General features: G+C 40.1%; 2 protein-coding genes across 2 annotated transcripts; one reads left to right on the top strand and one right to left on the bottom strand.

The window, feature by feature from the left end:
• The first annotated feature begins 246 nt into the window (after positions 1-246).
• klhdc10 (kelch domain containing 10) lies at positions 247-7,197 on the top strand. The gene is made up of 9 exons (XM_022196557.2): positions 247-500; positions 3,011-3,232; positions 3,349-3,503; positions 3,683-3,831; positions 3,933-4,017; positions 4,266-4,332; positions 4,414-4,461; positions 4,604-4,743; positions 5,047-7,197. Exons 1-9 carry the CDS (start codon positions 410-412, stop codon positions 5,254-5,256), a joined length of 1,167 nt encoding a protein of 388 aa, XP_022052249.1. The 5' UTR covers positions 247-409; the 3' UTR covers positions 5,257-7,197.
• Positions 7,198-7,604: 407 nt separating this feature from the next.
• cax1 (cation/H+ exchanger protein 1) lies at positions 7,605-16,471 on the bottom strand. Its single transcript, XM_051951681.1, has 19 exons — positions 16,432-16,471; positions 15,564-15,695; positions 15,270-15,400; positions 14,118-14,226; positions 13,906-14,022; positions 13,757-13,818; positions 13,125-13,310; positions 12,897-12,996; positions 12,651-12,792; positions 12,394-12,577; positions 12,098-12,197; positions 11,314-11,432; positions 11,021-11,058; positions 10,811-10,938; positions 9,361-9,494; positions 8,962-9,056; positions 8,155-8,233; positions 7,961-8,069; positions 7,605-7,803 (listed from the first exon to the last, which is right to left on the bottom strand). The coding sequence occupies exons 1-19, from the start codon at positions 16,469-16,471 to the stop codon at positions 7,730-7,732; spliced, it is 2,079 nt and encodes a 692-aa protein (XP_051807641.1). The 3' UTR covers positions 7,605-7,729.
• Between the last annotated feature and the right edge of the window lie 1,138 nt (positions 16,472-17,609).

The raw sequence follows: 17,609 nt of genomic DNA, 5'->3' as shown, positions 1-17,609 counted from the left end.
TTAATTATGGAGATTAACCTGGCCTGCCAACAAAAATAGGTTAAACATAAAAAATCCTACACATTCTTTGATTTTAGCTGAAATAGTTTAAATTTGTTGCTTATTATTCAAAATCATGGCATATTTATCCCAGATTCTTGGAAGCCTCCTGGTTAACACTTAAACAGTATATTAAAACTTAAAAAAAATGTTGTGGTGACAAACTGACACGCGTAGTCCCGCCCCCTCTGATGACGCCACCTCCTAGTAACGAACCCTGTGATTGGTCAAGCTGTCTCACGGCCGGGGGTGAAATTTGTGAATGGCTTCAAAACTGACTGAAATGTGAAATGATTTATCGGCGTTTTAGCAGATGTTGTTTTTATTCGACGTGACGTTCTTCGGGACTGGATTGTAAAAGGCGGAGACGATGTCGGACGCTGAAGGTGCACGCAGTCCGGAGCAGCTGAATAAATTCGAGAGACTGACAGGCAGGCCGCCGCTCGCTGTGACGTTAGCAGGTCGGTCAACAACATTAGCACGGCATGCTAACAGCGCTCTGTTGTCATTTATAACCGTTTATCTCGGACCAGGGAACTCTTGTGTGACTTAAAACAGCCTCTCCACAGTCCATGTCACCATTAAATGTCAGAAGTTTAAACGTCACCGATACTGCTGGCGCTGCTAGGCATTATAACATTCAGGCTAGCAGGAACCCGCAATTCTGCTTGATTTTCTTTTAATAGCCTGTCACCAATAATATCCAAACTAATGTGTTTTGCTAAATAATAAATAAGCCTTGTGCACCTATCGAACATTCCCCTCTTTTAGGTGTACAGCCTGCTGGGCTTGACATTACGTTGACTTTCAAGGTTTTGGATTTTAGTTTGAATTTTAAGGCTTTATTTTTTTTGACACATTCGGGGTGGCCAATTGCATCATTTTCAAGCAAAACAGACACAAGACACTGCTTGATGACTATTAGATGCATTCAGGCACAAAGTTTATGGACTCGTCAGGTATGTTCTCAATGCTGTAGGTTTTTCCTGCATCCATACCCTGACAGTTTGGACATGAAGTAGTCATAACCACTACTTGCAGAATGACTGAGATCTACTGTGTGTGGAAATCAGGAAAGGATGGACTCCTTTTTGATTTCCAACTGCACTGAATACATTTCTAAACGTGGCATGTAAATGGTCTTCATTCCTCACAAATGCAATCCCATTTTTGTTGCTATGGTTACAACTGAGTTCAGTTGACAGTGAACAAAAGGTTTTTGAGCTGTTAACCTGGAGAGTTTTTCAAGTTATTCCACACCCTGGTCAGGTATGGCTTTAAGGACAATGATCAGATAGTGTGACCAGCACACAGACATTCCTTTGACCAATGACTATAAAAACGGGCCTTAAAATACAGCTTTTTGAAAATGACCCGATTCCACAGATGATGAGAGAGAGACAAAACAGTCTATTGGCATGTTAGGTGTTTACATGTCTGTTGTCAGATGCTTGAATGTCCACAGCTCAACCGTTTGTGGTCTCATAAATCATTTCCCACAGCTCTGGAAGTATGTGTCTACTTAATGTTGTTCCCTAAAATGTTTGCCAGCTTTCCTGTGCAGTCAGCATTGGCAACCTTATTCACTGTCTGCGTTTGAGATGTGGGGTTCTACATGAAGTAAATGAATGAGACACTTGTTACTGACTCGTGATAGTCTCTGACCACAATCTTGATCATTTTAAAGATAGTGCATGCCGCTTTCATAACGTCTGTTATGGAGATTATGTGTGTTGAAACAGCAAATACTTACTTAGACTGACTTTATTAATCCCTGGCGGGAAATGAAGTTGTTAGAGCAGCGTGGATATTCAATAAAGGGGTAAGCAATGAGACAACACAGAATATTAGGGTAGTGTATAAAGTGAAGGTACAAGAAGATAAAAATATATAAAATATAATACAGAAAGAGTCAACACAATATACAAGAGTGATGCAGCCATCTTTAGCATCATGGAATTCTCCCATAGATTTCTATTCAGGATTCTTCTTATATCTCTTATCGAGGGACCAAACAGAAGCATGGCATTTAATCACTTTAATGGCACAACATAATACTGCAAAAACATTCCAGCCAAAGTAGTAGTTTATGTTGCATCCAGCATTCGTTTTGTACAATAGTGGATATTTGGTCTTGTGACTTCGCTACATTCTTCTCTTTCTATGCCCTGCTGATGTACTTTCACAATTGATTATAAAGCATGATCATTGCATTGGTTGGCTGAAACATCACAGTTGTGTTGTAGACAGGCCTCTGTGCGGTTTTTATTATGTTAAACAGAGGAAGAACGTTAGACCTAATGTGCCCTGCATTCTGTCATCATGTACCAACTCAGAAATGTGCTAATCCTAATCCCTCAGGACAGACATGTCAGTATCTGGAATGGGGATGCTTTATTTTCTGCCATTCGTATAGCTTTCCTTCATACGGTTGCAGATATTGTTGTGAATGTTAGCAAAACAGTTTATATCACAATGAGAATTGTGGAGTTATTGCTGCAGCCCTGTGTGATATAAATAGACTTGTTTAAAGTGTCATTTAATTTGAAGTGCACTACATAGGTGTATATTTAAAGAGGAGGACACACTTATTGCTCAATGTAGGTTTTTTTCTCCAAGCAGGTGCATTAAATCGAGATTTCACTGGATGTGAACCAAAGAATAGAGAAATTGTGTCACGTAGAATTAGATAAGTCACAAGGCCTGTATTTTAATTAAGCTTCAGCAGCCAGTTAGCAGAACACGTCCCACATAACTGGGGTCACTTTTTCATTAACTATTACTCAAGGTGGCTCAATGTTAACAGTGTGACCTCATAGCTATAATTGCATTTCTTTGTTGAGTTTGCACAGTCTGGTCTCTATGTGTTTCCTGTTGCTGTTCATTCACTGTCATACAGCGACATTTCAGAGGCATGATTTCTTATTTTCCTCCGATCCTTTTTCCTCAAGCTTCATTCCTCCCTTTGCAGGTCATCGTACTCCCCGTGCCCGCAGTGGGCATCGCTGTGTCGCCGACAACACTAATCTGTATGTGTTTGGAGGGTACAACCCCGACTACGATGAGTCTGGAGGCTCAGAGAATGAAGACTATCCACTGTTCAGGGAGCTTTGGAAGTATCACTTCGCCACAGGCTGCTGGCAGCAGATCCGAACAGAGGGCTACATGCCCACAGAGCTGGCGTCTATGTCAGGTGAGATTTTTTAGCTTTGAACATTTTAATGCTTAATACTATTTACACTTCACAAAAGTAAATCCAGGTTTGTGTTAAAAAATGTGTGCGAATTTTGTTTTGCTGTCTCCCTTCAGCTGTTTTGCACGGCAACAACCTCCTTGTGTTTGGTGGTACTGGGATCCCCTTTGGTGAAAATAACGGCAACGATGTTCACGTTTGTAACGTGAAGTACAAGCGATGGTCACTGCTTAACTGTCGAGGGAAGAAACCCAACAGAATTTACGGACAGGTAGCCTTACTGATCACCACATTCATATTGAAGTAAATCTTGGTTGCAGTGCTTAATGTGTAATCTCTAATAGGTCCTGAACCTTTGCTTTTATAGCAGGATGTCATGTTGAGCTCCTGGAAGCTTTGACTTAATAGAGTTACCACTTCATCGAGGTTGCATGCTTTTTTCTGCTCCAGGCAATGGTCATTATAAACGGCTTCCTGTACGTGTTTGGAGGGACGACAGGTTACATCTACAGCACAGATCTGCACAGGCTGGACCTGACCACTAGGGAGTGGATCCACCTCAAGCCCAACAACCCCCCTGACGATCTGCCAGAGGAACGGTGCGGCGGTGTGATTTATGACGGCGTTACAGGAACTAAGCATGCTAAGCTCTTTTGATTGAAATAAAACCTCTCGGCTTTCTGTCATGTATGTGTCACAGGTACAGGCATGAAATAGCACATGACGGACAGAGGATCTATATTCTGGGAGGAGGAACTTCCTGGACGTCTTATCCTCTAGATAAGGTGAGACACCACCACTCTGTTGGTGCAGAACTTTACTTTGCAGTGAAAAATGAGCCCACTGTAAAAGAAAAAATGTCTAGAAACTTCTTCTTCTGGTTCACAGGGTTAAGCAATTAATGCTTACCCATCTGCTGTCTTACCATGTAAACAAACACTGGATTTACAGTTTCCTCATCACGAGTAAAAAAACTGCAATTCACAGTCATGGTAAACAAGTATCATGTTTGGGTTTTTGTTTGTTTTTTTAGATACATGCTTACAATCTGGAGACCAATTCCTGGGAGGAGATCACAACTAAACCTCATGAAAAAATAGGTCTGTATCCTGCAGCTCATCATTTATTGATCCTATTTTGTTCTCATGCACACTTCTCTAAAATGCGTTTTCTTTTGACAGGGTACCCTGCTCCTAGAAGATGCCATAGCTGTGTGCAAATACGTAATGGTGAGAGTTGTTTTATTTAAAAAAAAATGGAAATGGATAAATAAGCACTGTGGTTTGATATCATGGCCTCTTATTCTCCTGTTATCTGTGCTGGATTTGTAACTGATTCCACCTGACTTCACCTGTTTTCTCTCTGTTGTAGATGTATTTGTCTGTGGAGGCTACAACGGCGAATTGATATTAGCAGATCTGTGGAAGATCAACCTGCACACGTTCCAGTGGAGTAAACTACCAGCAGTGATGCCTGAGCCAGCTTACTTTCACTGTGCTGCTGTTACCCCAGTTAGTAGAATGCACTCCCTCGCTACTCTTTGTCTTACTTTAATGGCTGATGTAAACTTTAAAGTAGGAACACACCTTTTGGCACTGACTGTAGTAAAATATAGGTAATATACACAGCAAATTAATTACATTGAAGATGTTTTTGTTTAGCTTACAGTGTATTAGATCAATTTGTGGGTCTACTGTGTGGGTTGCTTTTCCCACTAGTCACCAATGGTGCACCCAAGAGGGCGTTTAAAAGCTCAAGTTATGTATTCTATATTAAATATATGTGTTTCCCTCTTTGTTTCACTTTGTCTCCAGGCTGGCTGCATGTACATCCACGGTGGCGTGGTGAACATCCATGAGAACAAGAGAACTGGCTCTCTGTTCAAGATCTGGCTGGCGGTGCCCAGCCTGCTGGAGCTCTGCTGGGAGAAGCTCCTCAAGGCCTTTCCCCACCTGACTGCACTCCCCACCATGCAGCTGCTCAACCTGGGCCTCACACAGGAACTCATTGAACGCTTGAAATAGGCAGAGTGGAGCACGGACAGATGAAAATGGAAGGGCTGGGCTGGACAGCGAGGAGGAGAGGAGGTCTGACAGAGCACAGAATTTAATTCACGCCAAGTTTTCGTGATAACGCCCTCCCCTTCCCCTGCCTAACGTAGCCCCGCCTTAAAACCAAAAACAATGGGATGCCTTTTTTCGTTGTTTTTGTTCTAATTTTTTGTAGTTACGGTGACGATAAAGAAAATATATGTGGAATGTTTTATGGATTTTACTCAAAACCCCCCCTGCCACCACTGTTCCTTACATGATGCATTTGTGTCAAGCCAAGTCTGGATTCTTGTTTCAGCCTCCAAAACTAAATAAATGGAAAAATTTTTTTTTGCCATGAAGTCAAACACTGTCTACTCCCATTTTATTTTATTTTATTTTTTATTTTTTTGTTGAAAAATCTCTAGTAATTTTAAGAATTCTGTGCGATGGAAGAATGCATGTATATTTATTTAAAGGACTTCATCACTTTTTGGGGGGTATTCTCTTGAACTGATATTGCTGTTTGCACATTTTGTCTTGCATATTTGTAGGCATTTACCTCTTTTTTTTTTTTTTTAATAGATTCTACAAGCAAGAGTGATCAGTGATTATTTCAGTGTAAAAAGGTGACCGACAGAAGTTTTGCTGAACAACCATGGCAGTGTTTTTGTCCATTTTAGCCAATTTAATACAGCTCACATGTAGTTTTAATTGCTGCAGACATGGTGTAGTGTTTTAGAATCGAAACCAGAAGCTTGAAAATTGTGTGGATTCTGCAGTCAATCTCTGATTTTCATGTCTGGGGATAGAAAAGCAGACATGGTCCCCCCTGCAAGGGTTTACTCTCCAAATTATTTTAATGTTTAGACTCATGTCTGCCTGGAAGGAAAGAATTACATTAAAAACTGAAAGACTAAATTGCACAACTTGATAATGGTCCAAGTTTGTGAGAAGTTGCCTAAAACATGCAGAAACACTGCGCTTCATTAACATGCAAAGAAAGGTTTAGAGCAGGTGTCTAGGTCTTGTATTTCCTGTACTTTCCATTATACATCGATACAGTCTAGACCGAAGAATCATCTGCAGAAAAGGGAGAAGGAAGGTGGGTGTCTTCAAGACAATTTATTTCCCTTGGCGGCTTTCATTTGTAAACCAAACCATGCTACACATCACTGTGAATCTGGTGCTCTTTGACATTTATTTAAAATGCTTTTGTTTGAATAAAGACTTCATTCTACTTTTACTCCCTCTTCGTTGATGACATGAAAAACTGTTTTGCACAGAGTTGCTTCAGTAGCATGCTTTTACAACCATACATTTATACTGCAGTGCCTTTTCCAAAGTTGTAATTAGGGAGACATTTCATAAATACGGGCAGTATAAGATCTTTGCATGTGTATACTAAATTCTTAAGATTTGGGGAATATTTTAAGAATCCAATCGTCAACTATAATCACTAAATGTGCTGCTGGCCAAAACTTAGATTTTTCCTGTCTTAATGTTGAAGACTTTGTATTTTCTTCTTCTTAATGACCAGACATTGATTTTTGAAATGCGATGCATCATGTTGGTCATTAGCCTAAAAAGCACTTAGTGTTTTAAACCAATATGTTCATGTGTTTCATTTAACCGATGCCAAACAATGTCACACCTTCAGAGTGTGATATTAAAAAGGAATGAGGTTGGGTGACACTTTCAATCAGGTTGTGATGCTGCCAGATGGTATGATGCCCACAAATGCCTGCACTTCTTCACCTTCACCCTGTTTCTATTTCTGTTCTGGCATTCCAAACTACCTGGTGTCATTACCTGCTTTCTGCATCATTTCATTTCCTGGAAGATTGTTTTACAGATGACCTCTAAGATGTTGTACAGTAGGCTTGTACGAATGTTGTGTTCGAGTTCTGTCAATAAAAGTGTTCTGTAAATAGCCCCCTGTCCACAGTTTCCTTCACTTGACTACTAATTAGCACGATGCATAAGAGAATTAGAACCCAGTTTGCTTTGTGTTCCATTTTTAGACGGCTGTGCATGAATTTCTGTTGCCTCTTCCGTTTTGAGAATGCTCATCAAGGTGGCAGCATGCATGCATTTGTCCCGTTTGTTCAGCATGCTAAATGAATCAAAATGAATGATGTACAGTCACGTTTCCAAATAAAACGTGTCTAAATCCAACATACATGCAGTGTAGGTTGTCGGGGGAAAAGAAAAAAAAATCTTTGCAGACCAGCTTTTCTGAATAGATACATTTATTAAATCTAGAAACCACATATTACAGTGAATCACAACCAGAATAAATACCAAAAATTTACAATTAAATGCAACAGCAAAGTCTCAATTGTTTTTTCTTTAAATTACAACCAGAGCTGGCAGTTTCATGCCTGTGAACCCACACCACCCCAAGATGAAGGAATCTGTAGTGGCATAAGCTTCTGGAGTGTCAGCATTTTATTTGGCGAGCAGATTAACAGGAGCGTGGCGAAGGAGCGAAGAAGTAAAGGGCCAGAAGGATGAGATAAACCACCACTAGAGCCGTTCCTGCAGACAAAACAAGGTGGATTAGAATCTTTTTGCCAATTCAACTATAATCAATTTCACAGCAAACAGCCATAAAGCAGTCAGTTCTTTGAAAACGTATCTGTAGATTCCTGCAAAGTGATACTATTTGGCTCCTAGAATTCTTAACATGACTTACCCTGAAAGTAGTCACATTTTCCATCCATGAAGATGTAGTTGACTAGAATGACACTGAAGATACTGGCCCAAAGATGAATATCGCTGAATACCAGAACAAATCCAACGTCCTGGGGAGAATTGTTGTTGTTGGGGAAACTGTTATTTCAGGCTCAAAAACCTCCTACCCGACAAAAACGGAGATATTTAACTTACATAGAATGCATTGAAGAGAATGAGCAGTGGGATCTGAATCATGCAGACCTGCACAGCAATACAGCTGCCCACTTCAAGGCTGCGAACGGAAAAATTGCACAAGTTAAAACGTTACTAAGCGCTTCAGCAGTTTCTCCTCTCATCCACAAGGCCAGTTCTAAATGACTGATGAGGAGTCCCAGATATATACTGTCACTCCTAAAACTCACGGAAAGCGCATGCCTCAGAGTGTGAATGGTTGTCAAACTGCCAGGTGAGGGATGTCTCAAGGTGTTAAGATTGTGTAGGAAAATCTCTCAATCAAGTACCTGATAAATGCTGTTGTAGACCCCTACCCTCAACATAGGTTGCATTCCAAATCGTACTTTCACTTTGAGGATATATTGCATCTGCCCTCAAAATATGCATTGTCGCATCTAGTATGGATACAGTTGAGACTTCTTTATAATATTACACCTTGAACTTTGACCATTGCAGTCTGTAGTGTAAAATGATCTGCCATCTGTCTGCGTGCCTTCATAGATTCATCTGTGTAAAACTGCAACAGCATCTTTAAACGGATTAGATAAGAATCACACATATATATATATATATATATATATATCTCATCTCCCATGTCATCTATTGGACTCAGGATTACACATACACAGGCTTAAAATAGATTGAAACTCTTCTTTAACATGACCCTGTTTGAGTTAAGTATACAATTTTCTATTGTTAGGATTCATATAGAATCCTTATAATAGAAAACTTTCAGTTTTTCTGTTGCAGGGCCTGGTTTGTAACAAGAACACAATGCACTCATACCTCAGGCTGATATTGTTTTGCAGCGCAAACTGGATTCCATTGACAATTTCAGGAAGCTCTGGCACCATAGCCAAGACTGTGACACCAATGAAGTACTGCAAGACACAAGATACACCTCAGTGTAAACAATCAGGCAGACAAGTCACACCCCCACATATATCATCAATATATCTATGTCCAGTATCTTTATCAAATACATTAAGTCTCCATATATGCAGGGCATTTCTTTTCTTCCCACTTCTTTTTTTTTTTTTTTTTAAAAGGCTTTTCTGTATTGTTATCCTCAATATTTCCATTCTACCGCTTCAGTTTCAGCTTTAATGGAAGGTTTTCAAAGTTAAACGATTTCATGAATTATTATACATCATTTTCTTTAAAGGAATACTGCCTTTTACATACCTGTGAGATGGAGAAATGGGCCAGAATGGGCTCGATGTTCTCAGTGCTGAGATCGGCACAGCAGGCCATCAGCACTGTGGCAACAATGAGCACTGCGAGGGCCCTCCACCGAGACCAGTGGACAACATGGTGACCTGCGGATGATGCACACTAAGCTCACCAAATGTTTAAGCTTCGCAATTATGACCTGCCTTAATACTGAGGTCAATATTATCCCTCGTAATACAGTCATATGCAACAGTTCGGGCACTCAGGGCAGATCATGCATTGTATTTTGCTCATTAAGTGCAAAGAATCATCTACCTCTGCTGTGAAACTGTTACCGTTACACCATGAGCTTGAAAAAAAAAAAACGGATGATAATCAACAGCAATTGTGGCATGTTTCTTGCAGATCATGTAATGTGCCGAGATATTTTTAGCTCGTTTGGAAAGGAATGCTTAAGATTTTCTGAATACTGGGAGGAGAAATACAAAAGTCTTACTTTGGGTTTCTTGAAATTTATGGTAGTATTTGGATCTGTGTTCTACTGCAGAAACAAGCTTCTTTCCACTTTGATGAATGAATGAACAAAACTAACTGCTTCCAATTTTCCCCCCAAACTATTTACTTTTTAATGTAAGAACTGCACAAACGCAACTCACAAACTCGACACTGACTGGATCTCATATTGCACGGTATCTTTTGTTTTTAATATTTCATTACCTTTTTTAAACAATTAGTTTTTTGGTCATTGTGCTTAATTGTATCTTGTGATTTGCTTTGTCTTCCTGTCAAAAAAGATTAGCAGTTTTGTGTGAAATTTTTATCTGTCCTCCAGATTTTGCCTTCTAAATGACATTTTGAATAATGGAAATTTCAAGCTGGAAGCGCTTTCGTGTCTTCTTGAAGCCGTGTTATCAGCTGACAATTCCTACTTACAGCTCTTGACCTATTTTACAAGTTCTATCACATTAGCGAAGTTTGTAGACTTACTAGTATGATGGAGAATCTTCTGGGCACCATTACAGTTGTTTTCTACTTTTTAAAGGTCAAACTGGCAGCAGGGTTTGCATTTACTTCTTGTCATGTCAAAAGAATAATAATTAAAAAAAAAACTTTTGCCCAATCTTTTGCATACAACCATACATCTTTTTAGGATTAAAGTTAAGTTTTTCTCCTTCACTCTCACTTTCTTTAGACTTATGGTGTACACACCCACATCTTCACTGCACGAGAAACACTTGTGAGTTACATGCACATTCTGGTTAATCAGGCAAGCAGTGAGCGCTAAACATTCAAATCGTGCTCCCAAAAAGATTAAAGAACCACATGCACACCCACACACCTGTTGCAACGTGGCTGGTGGCAATAATGCTGGCATTAATACACGTGTTGGTGGAAAGTAGACGGCCAATGGTGGCCTCACCAGTAGGATGCCGGGTGCTGGCGTCCTCTTGTGCGTACTGACCGTGTGCATGGCCCCCGTGGCCGTCACTGATGTGGATGTCATAGATGTGGGAGTGAGTCTTCAGCGTGAAGATGAGGCCAATCAGGTATGCGGCAGGCAGCAGGACGGAAATGGTGTAAACTAGAGGCCTGGAGAACAAGTTTTTGAATTCATGCATAGTTCAAGAAACTATCGAGTTGATTACGTTGGAAAAGTAACAGCTGTACTTACTCAGTATGGGACAGAATCAACTGTGGGTCAGTTTGACTCTGTTGGCAACAAAATATGATGGTTGAAAAATCAAAATGAAACAATTTTAGATAAATATACTGAACCAAGAAAGTTTCAATGTTCAGCTGTTGGATCACTAAAATTGACATTAGGAGTCCCTTTGATTTCCAAGATCATTTATTGGCACTAGAAAAATCACATTTGTACAAGGCTGATATGTTACTTCAGCTGATCTACAACAGAAGAGAGAAACTGGGGGTCACGGGAGGGAAAGAACGGAAGCAGCTGCCCACCGTGTCGTAGTGACAGTCCTTGCAGATGAAGGGTACACTGGCATTGCCTGGAATATTCGAGCAGCTTTCACACACCAGATTACCGAAGGTCTTTGAGAAGAGAGTAGGCGCAAACACACCTAAGGGCGATAATTTTAGAGTGTTAAGAATCAGTACATGGAGGAATTATTGTTCAAGCTTTGGAACCCAAAAACCCACAGGTAGAGTTGAAAAGCATATGGTCTCAAGATTGGATTATTTATCAGAGGCAGAAGCAGTAAAAATGGAAAGAATCAACAGATCTTCAACTTTTCCAACAGCCTTTGAACTATTCATCCACAATGTACTATTGGGTTGCAAACCTTAACGAACTAGCTGTATTCCACAGGTTTCAATATAACCAGATTCCGCAAAAGCAACGAAGAGTTGTGTTTTAAATTCTTGGACATTTTGGCTCTATAGGTAAACAACAACAGATTGAAAACTTCAGTAAAATATTGCACCATATTTGTACAAGTAGTTGGTAACATTCATGGGCACTTGATACCAAGTTTTACTTCTTTTTTTACAGTAAGTGATCAAAGAAACCCAATCTTCACTGCTTCTTTTAGGACTTATATTAGAACTTTATATCGCACAACAAAACATTTTTAATTTTGCTCAATTCTAGTCATGGTTGTGCTTTTCCCATAGAGCTGCAGAAATTTATTCTTCAAAAAGAGCCCATACTGAATAAAAATGTCACAGAATAAGTAAATGCCCAGAAAGTACTTGAATTTCAAAGGGGTACAAATGCCATCCTTACCTCCAATTGATATGAAAAGTAAAGCTGAGCTCACTCCAGCTGAACGGCTGTTGAATCTCTGCTCGCTGTGTTTAATGCCCCCAATAATCATGCAGATACCCTGTGCAGTAGAGCAGTCAGCAAACAGTGTATGAATATGGATATCTGTCAGTGAAAAAAAATGCAGCAGTTAATCAATAAAAGCCACCATGTCCATCTCATCGAGAGCATGCATGCTTTTTTCAATGAAAGCATCATAATGCTGCTTGCCAACTGACAGACAAGTGTGTGTTCATCTGTCCTTCTCAGACACTTACGGGTATGAACAGTATACATCCGAGCAAAGTCCCAGTCAGCGCAGCTTTGACTATCTCTTCGTAACATTTGGTGGCAGCTCGGTGCCCCTGAAGCAGAGCTGTGATGTAGAAGGTCATCTCTGTGATGGAGCCGAAGGTAGCGTTCACCACCGCTCCCACTGCAAAGTTACTCTGTGCAGAAATGCTGTAGAGAATAGTTACATAAATAAATAAAAACTATACATAGTTACATTGCTCCCAAAATGCAGGAACTTTACCTGGCTATTCCCATTCCAATATAGTAGGACAAGGGAATGATGGACATGATGGCTGTGGCAAATGTGGTCTCTGCACTGAAGTATTTGTGCTCATGGTCAGTATAGCCAATAATCAAAGTGATTACAACCAGGGGAAGCAGGTCTGCAAAGAATATAGACTTAAGGAGGACAAACAGACAGTGGACAGACCAGCAGCAACTCCTACTTGTCACAGTCTCAGCTCCTATAACAACTTAAAAAGGATACTGAGAGCAAAAATGTTGATTCCTTGGATGGTATATTTGTAGTAATACACATTGAAAGCACGGTAACAGCACAAGATTACTCCCCTCTCAACACGGAGTGCCTGCAAAAAAGGACAAGATCCAAAGATCACGGTTAAAATCCATTTCATTCATGATGCTCAAAGCAAAAAAGATTATTGAAACTCCTGCATGCATTTTCTATCTACTGTTTCAGAAAAAGGTCCTGCACCTTGTCCAGTCTCTGAATCTGGATGTCCTTGGGTGCCATGAGGAGGACAGCGGTCAGAATGTGAGCGTTCAGTTTTGCTACTGGGATGGTGAAGACCAGCAGCCAGGAGAGAACACAAGCAAGACCGTGGACCACCGCCAGGACAGGGTAACCCAGTAAGAACCAAATGTAGGTACTGATGTGACACTGTAGAGATGAACCAAGAATCAATAATAAAATGTGGAAATACTGCAAAACTTTCTTTTGCAAAAAGTGATTGTCTGACTTTCCTACCCAGTAGTCTGAACTTTTCATATCTTCCGGCTGTGCGACAGAGATTGAAACAATGTGAGGGTTGATAACAGGGACTGGCATGGAGAGGTCACCGATTGGTGACGACACCAGAAGAGGTGCAGAGTCTTTGGCCCCCACAGCGTCTTCATCGGCTCCGTTTTCGTCACCATCTGGAGGCTTCACAGGGGCTCTACCAGGCTGAAAAAAATTAAATGATTACATGTCCCAATCTTCCAGGTGACAGGCTAATAAAACATGTCACTTGAGAAAAAAAAAATACTTAAATGATTCTTCATCACAGCTCTCATCATCAATTTTAAAATGCAAACTCCACACTGAAGCATCACTTTTCTTATTACCTTCTCTATAAACTTCCCAAATGGCCAAAGGAAGTACAATGCCAGCTTCCAACAAACTTTTCCTGAAAGAAAAAAAAAATAAAGGCACAATCTTCTATTTTTAAGTTAAACTACAGTTCTGAGTGATGTTTTATTTTGAAGATACTCACCGTAACGGTAACCGAAGATCGTTCCAAACATTAACAAACCAACAAGGACGTAGATTAATGATATCCACCATCCAAATAAAACCACATACATTACATTTCCAAAGGTGATCACTGAGCCTAAAACAAAAACAAAAAAGAAATCATAAATATACATTACCTGTTTAATGTGTCAATCCAATATTTGTATTAGCATGCAAAGCATAAACACAGACCTTCTTGAGGCTTCACAACACTGAGGTTAGAGTACAGCTCTTTGACGATATCTGATCTGTCTTCTATAGGCCTCTCAGTTACGTTGCCCTTCCATTTCCTGAAGCCAAACTGAAAAATGTTGAATAAAAATACATCACAAACAAACAGTGCTAAAGAAAACTGGCATATTTTTTCCTTTTAAAATCATGATCATCAATAAATCATGTGAATGAAAATGACAGTTAACAGCACTTTTAAAAATTAATCAAGTTAGTAAAAAAAGGAGAATAAAGGCAGCAAACTTCATGAGTAACTTCGTGTATGAACGAAAATGACAGTTTACTGCACTTTTGTACCATCTGATCTGAGACATGTATTACTTAATAAGCTAGTAGAACGGAATCCATTTTGTCTATTGTATCTGACCAGTAACCTGTGGGAAAACATATATTTCCTCTTTCCCTATGTAAGTAGGTAGTCTCTGATCTGTGATGCGCGTTTCTGTTTTGGTTGGGATCATTTACGTTAAAGTGGCTTCTGTGCCTGGGAGATCATAAATTAAAGTGGGGCCTGTCATTGAAGGGAAGCCATGTTATGTTAGGTTTCAATACATGGACCGACATTAGCGAGTGCCTTCAGTTATCCTAGAAGAGAAACTCTGTTATGTTGATTTAGGGGTGCATCCTGTTTCTCACCACAGTCATCACATGTTGAGATCATATCCTTCACCAGAAGGGTACAAAATGACCACTAGCCCATCATTCGTATTGGCTGTGAACCTCCACAGGCAAACCATGGGGCCTGTTCAGATGCTGTCTTTTTATAATAAAATTATATTAAAAGCAACAGTGTCACGTCGGCACATCTAAGAGAAACCACGACACTTTTAAACACGAGTGAGTTCTATATACAGCCAGACTGACATGTTTGCTTAATATGCATCACCTGCTTCTCTGTTCTTCCCAAACATCAATGAGTGGATCATTTGAGCAAATCAGCCGCCAAGAACACACGCTCCTGTATTGTTTCCCCACAAATGAAACCTCACATTCTTCCCTCCAGCCATGCAGGGATCCCACTGCTGTGAAGTATTCATGCCTCCAGGAAACCGGAGGACTTTTATGTGGAAAACCCGAAACAATAGTGGGCACAGATCAGATGCACTAGAGTACCTTGTAGTTGTTGGCCTCCCTGTGAGCCTCCACCTCATTTTCAACTCTGATTGTGGTCTTGGAGGTGGCTTCATGCCATCCGTCCTCCCCGTAGTGGGACGGAGTAGATCGAGCTGAGGCGACTTGAGGTCCTGCAGGTCACAAAAAGACAACTTTTCTCACTACCTTCAGCTTATTGAAACATTTCGCATGTCAGCGAAACATTCAAACACTTCAGATAATGTTGCATTTCAATCATGGATTGAATAATAATAATAATAATAATAATAATAATAGAATTGAATAATGTCTCACCTTTGTGGACGGTGATGAAACATTTGGGCGTGAAGTGGCAGAAGTGCTGTGCAGAGGAGTCTGGAGGAGGCGTCTCCACTGTACCTGGATCTAAATGCTGAGGCCCGACACAGAGCCGTTCAGCACCGTTCTCTGAATGACGGAGCACAGACTTTTAAAAAAATACACGGCACATCATTTGCATGCGAGGTTTGGAAGTCCACTGACATCCAGGACCGATGCCCCTCTGTGGAAATGTGCGTGACTAACAAATACCTCCTGAGAGTCATGCAGTGTCAACCCTTCTCTCCCCCATGCTGTCAACTGCTGTCTGCCAAGACTGATCACATTATCAATGCATTGCAACACAGAGAAGAAATGTCAGCTCACTGTACTGGATTTGGAATTTAAAGCTGCTAGTTTATGCTGATCTTGATGAAAAATAGTCAATTGTCACAGAAGATGTCCAATTAAAAGCGAATTATTTAACGGTGTCATAGGTAGATCTTGGAAGCAACTGAGGATTTCCACTTGCTGATGAAGAAATAATGTCCTTCAGCTTCACATCCTGCCCCCAGGATTAGTAGAAATCATTCAACTGCACAGAATGACCCACAATCATGTGACAACAGGTGCAAAATCCTTCCACTACCTGTCAAATATGGGTTTCAAATAATGTTTAAAGGTTAGAATAAATATTCTGTGAGTAAAATGACTTCTAAGAAGCTCAGATCTCCAAATGAAAGTCACAGAAAAACTCAGTTTCAGCTCAGGTGGGAGGAATCTTTGCCAACACAGGTGACTTTAACGAGCATGCAGAAGACAAAGGAAAACGTAATGAGCAAGGAAACAAACTTAAAAGCTTAGAAGTCGAATAGTTTGGTCTCACCTGAGCCTTCAACCGCGGATCTCTTCCGCGGGTTCTCCATGTCACCTGGCATCAGAGGAGAGTTTTTGTGGGACAAAAAATTTGTCTGTTCCTCAACTGTGACTCCTGGCAACTGTTGCCGGTCAAAACTTCAACTCCTCTTTATGAAGTTTGCAGCAGAGAGGGGAGAGGTTGGACAGCGAGCAGAGGCGGAGATTTAGGGTGGGAGGGACGCTGGGATGAGTCCCCCTAAACTGCTTTAAAAATAAATGTAATGTTTATTTTGAGAGCATTTCAAAAATCCATCACAAGACAGCAAAATAAAACAGATAGGCATAAAAAGAGACAAATGAAACCACCACATGGTGTTAGGAAGGTGAAAACCCTATAGGAATAAGAAATCACATAAAGTCAGGAAAGGTTCTCCATTTTGTAAGCAATTTAGAAATTTAATTCGTAAAAAAAAAGTGATGGAAAGTGGCAATGAAATTAATGTAGATGGTCTAGATTGATGCAGAAAAGGGACAAATTTTTGCCCAAAGACTTATTGTTCCAATGTTCAAATGAAACCTACACTTAATGATTTTTCCTTTAAAGCAAAATTGAGGTTTACTGTGACAAGTTGGTAGGGCAGCACAGCTAAGTAGCGTGGAGATAATGGATGGAACAAGTAAATATTGAAAACATTATACAATATCTTGTGTTTTTTCTGAAATTGTACATATGTTTGCTCCACTCAGCACGAAACCTACATCCATGGCAACGGTAGCTAACACAATGTAGCATTAGAACACAGGCCTGATGGTTACTGGAAATGTTCCTCTGTACACCTATGTAGATATTCCATTAAAATCATCTGTTTCCAGCTACAATAGTCATTTAACACTTTAGCAATCTCAAAACTGTATTTCTGATTAATTTAATGTTATCTTCATTGAAAAAATGCTTTTCTTTCAAAACTAAGGACATTTCTAAGTGACCCCAAACTTTTAAATGGTAGTATAAGTGAGTATATAATCTTCAAATTTTAATTTTGTCATTTTTTTGTCTATATTTCACTCTATGGACATATTCGAACATTATCTTTTTAGTCACTTAAAACCTCTGAAATTTAACAAGCTTTAGCACCCCTAGTGGATCCACAGAGATAGAGATACTGCAACAGACAGTACAAGGAGACAACACTGACATTACAGCAA

The sequence above is a fragment of the Acanthochromis polyacanthus genome, chromosome 1 (assembly GCF_021347895.1).
Source record: "Acanthochromis polyacanthus isolate Apoly-LR-REF ecotype Palm Island chromosome 1, KAUST_Apoly_ChrSc, whole genome shotgun sequence".
NCBI lineage: Eukaryota > Metazoa > Chordata > Actinopteri > Pomacentridae > Acanthochromis > Acanthochromis polyacanthus.
Note: the sequence above shows the minus strand (reverse complement) of the source record. Positions and strands in the feature narration are given on the sequence as shown.

What these genes read in the sequence shown, in the direction of transcription:
- klhdc10 (XM_022196557.2), top strand. Translation starts at nt 410, where the DNA reads ATGTCGGACGCTGAAGGTGCACGCAGTCCGGAGCAGCTGAATAAATTC. An exon ending in CCAACAGAATTTACGGACAG is followed by an intron (nt 3,504 to 3,682) that starts GTAGCCTTACTG and finishes TTTCTGCTCCAG; the next exon opens with GCAATGGTCATTATAAACGG. An exon ending in CTGTGTGCAAATACGTAATG is followed by an intron (nt 4,462 to 4,603) that starts GTGAGAGTTGTT and finishes TCTCTGTTGTAG; the next exon opens with ATGTATTTGTCTGTGGAGGC.
- cax1 (XM_051951681.1), bottom strand. Translation starts at nt 16,471, where the DNA reads ATGGAGAACCCGCGGAAGAGATCCGCGGTTGAAGGCTCAG. An exon ending in ATTGGAATGGGAATAGCCAG is followed by an intron (nt 12,578 to 12,650) that starts GTAAAGTTCCTG and finishes TATTCTCTACAG; the next exon opens with CATTTCTGCACAGAGTAACT. An exon ending in AGGACTGTCACTACGACACG is followed by an intron (nt 11,059 to 11,313) that starts GTGGGCAGCTGC and finishes TGTTGCCAACAG; the next exon opens with AGTCAAACTGACCCACAGTT.